This window comes from Ursus maritimus, unplaced genomic scaffold (assembly GCF_017311325.1).
Source record: "Ursus maritimus isolate PB19 unplaced genomic scaffold, ASM1731132v1 scaffold_32, whole genome shotgun sequence".
In the NCBI taxonomy this organism is placed as follows: domain Eukaryota; kingdom Metazoa; phylum Chordata; class Mammalia; order Carnivora; family Ursidae; genus Ursus; species Ursus maritimus.
In genome coordinates, this window is record NW_024425786.1 from 11,890,793 (window position 1) to 11,893,159 (window position 2,367).

General features: G+C 61.3%; 1 protein-coding gene across 1 annotated transcript in view; it reads left to right on the forward strand.

The window, feature by feature from the left end:
- Positions 1-343: 343 nt before the first annotated feature.
- The window catches only part of CROCC (ciliary rootlet coiled-coil, rootletin), a 42,589-nt gene continuing 40,565 nt past the window's right edge, over positions 344-2,367 (forward strand). Inside the window, 2 exon segments of the mRNA XM_040645838.1 lie at positions 344-468; positions 1,069-1,213. Coding sequence (XP_040501772.1) covers positions 409-468; positions 1,069-1,213 — 205 coding nt within the window. The 5' untranslated portion in view covers positions 344-408.

The following is a 2,367-nucleotide window of genomic DNA, read 5'->3' on the forward strand; positions in this document are numbered from 1 at the left end:
CGCCTCCTGATACTGACCCCACCCCCTCGGCTTGGAGGGCTCTAGGACCCAGCAGCTGGGGCGGGTGAACAGTGTGTCTGGGGGCTGGGGGCACGGTGGGTCCTCAGCTCCGGGGCCCTCCTCTTCCTTCTCTCCATCCTTTCCCTTTCTCCCCTACCTCCTTTCCTCCCTCCTCCCCTCCCCCTCTTCATCCCTCCTCTTCCCTCTCTTCCCTCCCCTCCCCTCCTTCCCCAGCCCCTCCCCCTCCCTCAGCCCCTCCCACCTCGGTGGTCACATGGGGGCACCGTCGGGTTTAAGCCTAATCTGCCCTGTGCTCAGCACTGCGTCCGGCTGTGGGATGGGCGAGCTGTGCTGGTTTCTGGGGCCCTGGAAAAGGGCCTGGAGGGGGGTCTCCACAGCTTCCCCCCCATGAGTTTGGGGCTGGAAGAACCGTTGGAGGCCCAGCAGGCACTGGAGACCATTATCCAGGTGGGTCCTGAGGCCTGTGGCCACCCTGTCCAGGGCAGGGGAACATGAGTCTAGCAGGAGTGGAGGAGTGGTGGGTGCATCTTGGGGTCATGGCGTGGGAGAGGTGGGTTTGGGGTGCACAGGGGCCCCAGCTTGCAGCTCTCAGCCAGACTGGGGGTAGAGCCGGTGCTCAGGGCTCAACTGCTATGGCTCCCTTATCCCAGTGCCCCGTGGGGAAAAGGGGATCCCTGCTCCCAGATTTAAGGGGTGAGGTGACTTCTGCTAGCACAGTGGAATCCTCACCCATGTAGCGTTGGAGCTGGACTGGCGCCCCCGACACTGTGCTGCCCCGATGGGGTTTGTGAGTAGGCCATGCGGTTTGGTTCGCTTCTCTGGCCCTCAGTGGGGCCTCCTTCCCCGGGGCAGGGGGCACACAGAGTGCCTTCCCATGGGGCTGTTTGCCATTCTAACTCCCAGGTTTCCCTCTGTTTGGGGGATTTCCTGAGGGTCCCCTGGGCACCCACATCTTGGGAAGCAGACGTTGTTCCTCTCCCACCCAGGCCAGGGAGCCCAGGGTCCCAGGTCCCCTTCAGAGCTTCTCTCCCCCTACCCTCCCCCCAGACCTTGGAGAGCAGCGTCCTGAGAGCAGGCCAGGAGAAGGGCCTGAGCGAGCAGGACCCAGCCCAGGACTCTCCCAGGACCGCCGGCCTGCCTGCCCGCATCCGGGAGATTGTCACCCGCAACCTCTCCCAGCCTGAGAGCCAAGGTGCTACTCTTCTTTCACCTTCCACAGACACTGCCTGCACCTCACCCCTCCTCATATCCCCCTTTCCTGCGGTCAGTGACAATAGTGAGTCACCATGAGGCCCGTGATGGAGGTGCCCATTTTACAGATGAGGAAATGGAGGCTCAGAGGTATATTTGCCCAGAGTTGTTCCCCATGTGGTGCTGTTAGACAGTGGGGATGAGCACCCCCTCCGGCAGCGCGTAGCAAAGACTTAGACCCAAACACCACGTTCTCTCCCAGGGAAAGAGTGAGCTGCCTGAACTTGAGATTACAGGGGGAGGGCAGCTCAGCTCAGCTCAGGACTTTGCAGAAGTCCGAGGGGTGGTACTGACCATCCCCCGCCCAGAGAGAGAGGCTGATGGGCCCCCATTCCTCCTGGTGGGTGGCATCCAAGGCTCATCTGTGGTTTGGGAGTGTGGGAAGGGCACACTCCGTCGCAGCTGGTGTATTTGCAGCTCTCCTTCGTGGTGTTTCTGGTGCTCTGGCCACAGTCCTTGTCCAAGCTCAACCTCCTTGGGAGGACCAGGAATGTTGGGGTCCCTAGGAGCCCCAGGCAGGGAGAGACTTAGAGAGCCCTCACCTCAGGCTGGAAGAGCCTAGAGGCCTGTGGTGTGTGTCCAGTTCTGGGATGGAAGGGGAGCCCATAGGACGGGGCGGGAGGGACACTTCTGCTTTTCCCTTTGGCCTTTTTTCCCCTCCTCGTCTTCCTCCTCCCTCTTCCTCTTTCTCCTTCTCTTCCCAACATGACCCATACTATCTCAAGCCCTGGCTTCAGAAGTTACAGGAGGCCCTTCCCTTAAGTGAGGCCTCCCTGCTCTCCTGGTCGGGTCTGGTTACCGTTCCACTCATTTCCAGAACAGCAAAACTGAGGCCCAGAGAAGAGTAACAATTGGAGAAGGAAGGAGCTAGAACTCAGGTCTAGTCCCCGCCTCCTAGATCGAGCCTCCCTCCCGCACATTCTGGGCCTGCGGGGGCCATCCTTCCACTGTGGTTGTGTCCACTCCGAGTCTAGCTCTAGGCCCGTCTCTCTGCCCCCCACCCCCCGTTCTTCCGCTGCATCCCCGCTCAGGGGCCCTGTCCCTCTTCCCGCCTCCGGTGATGTATGTAGTGGGAAGATGTCCCCCTGCACGAGC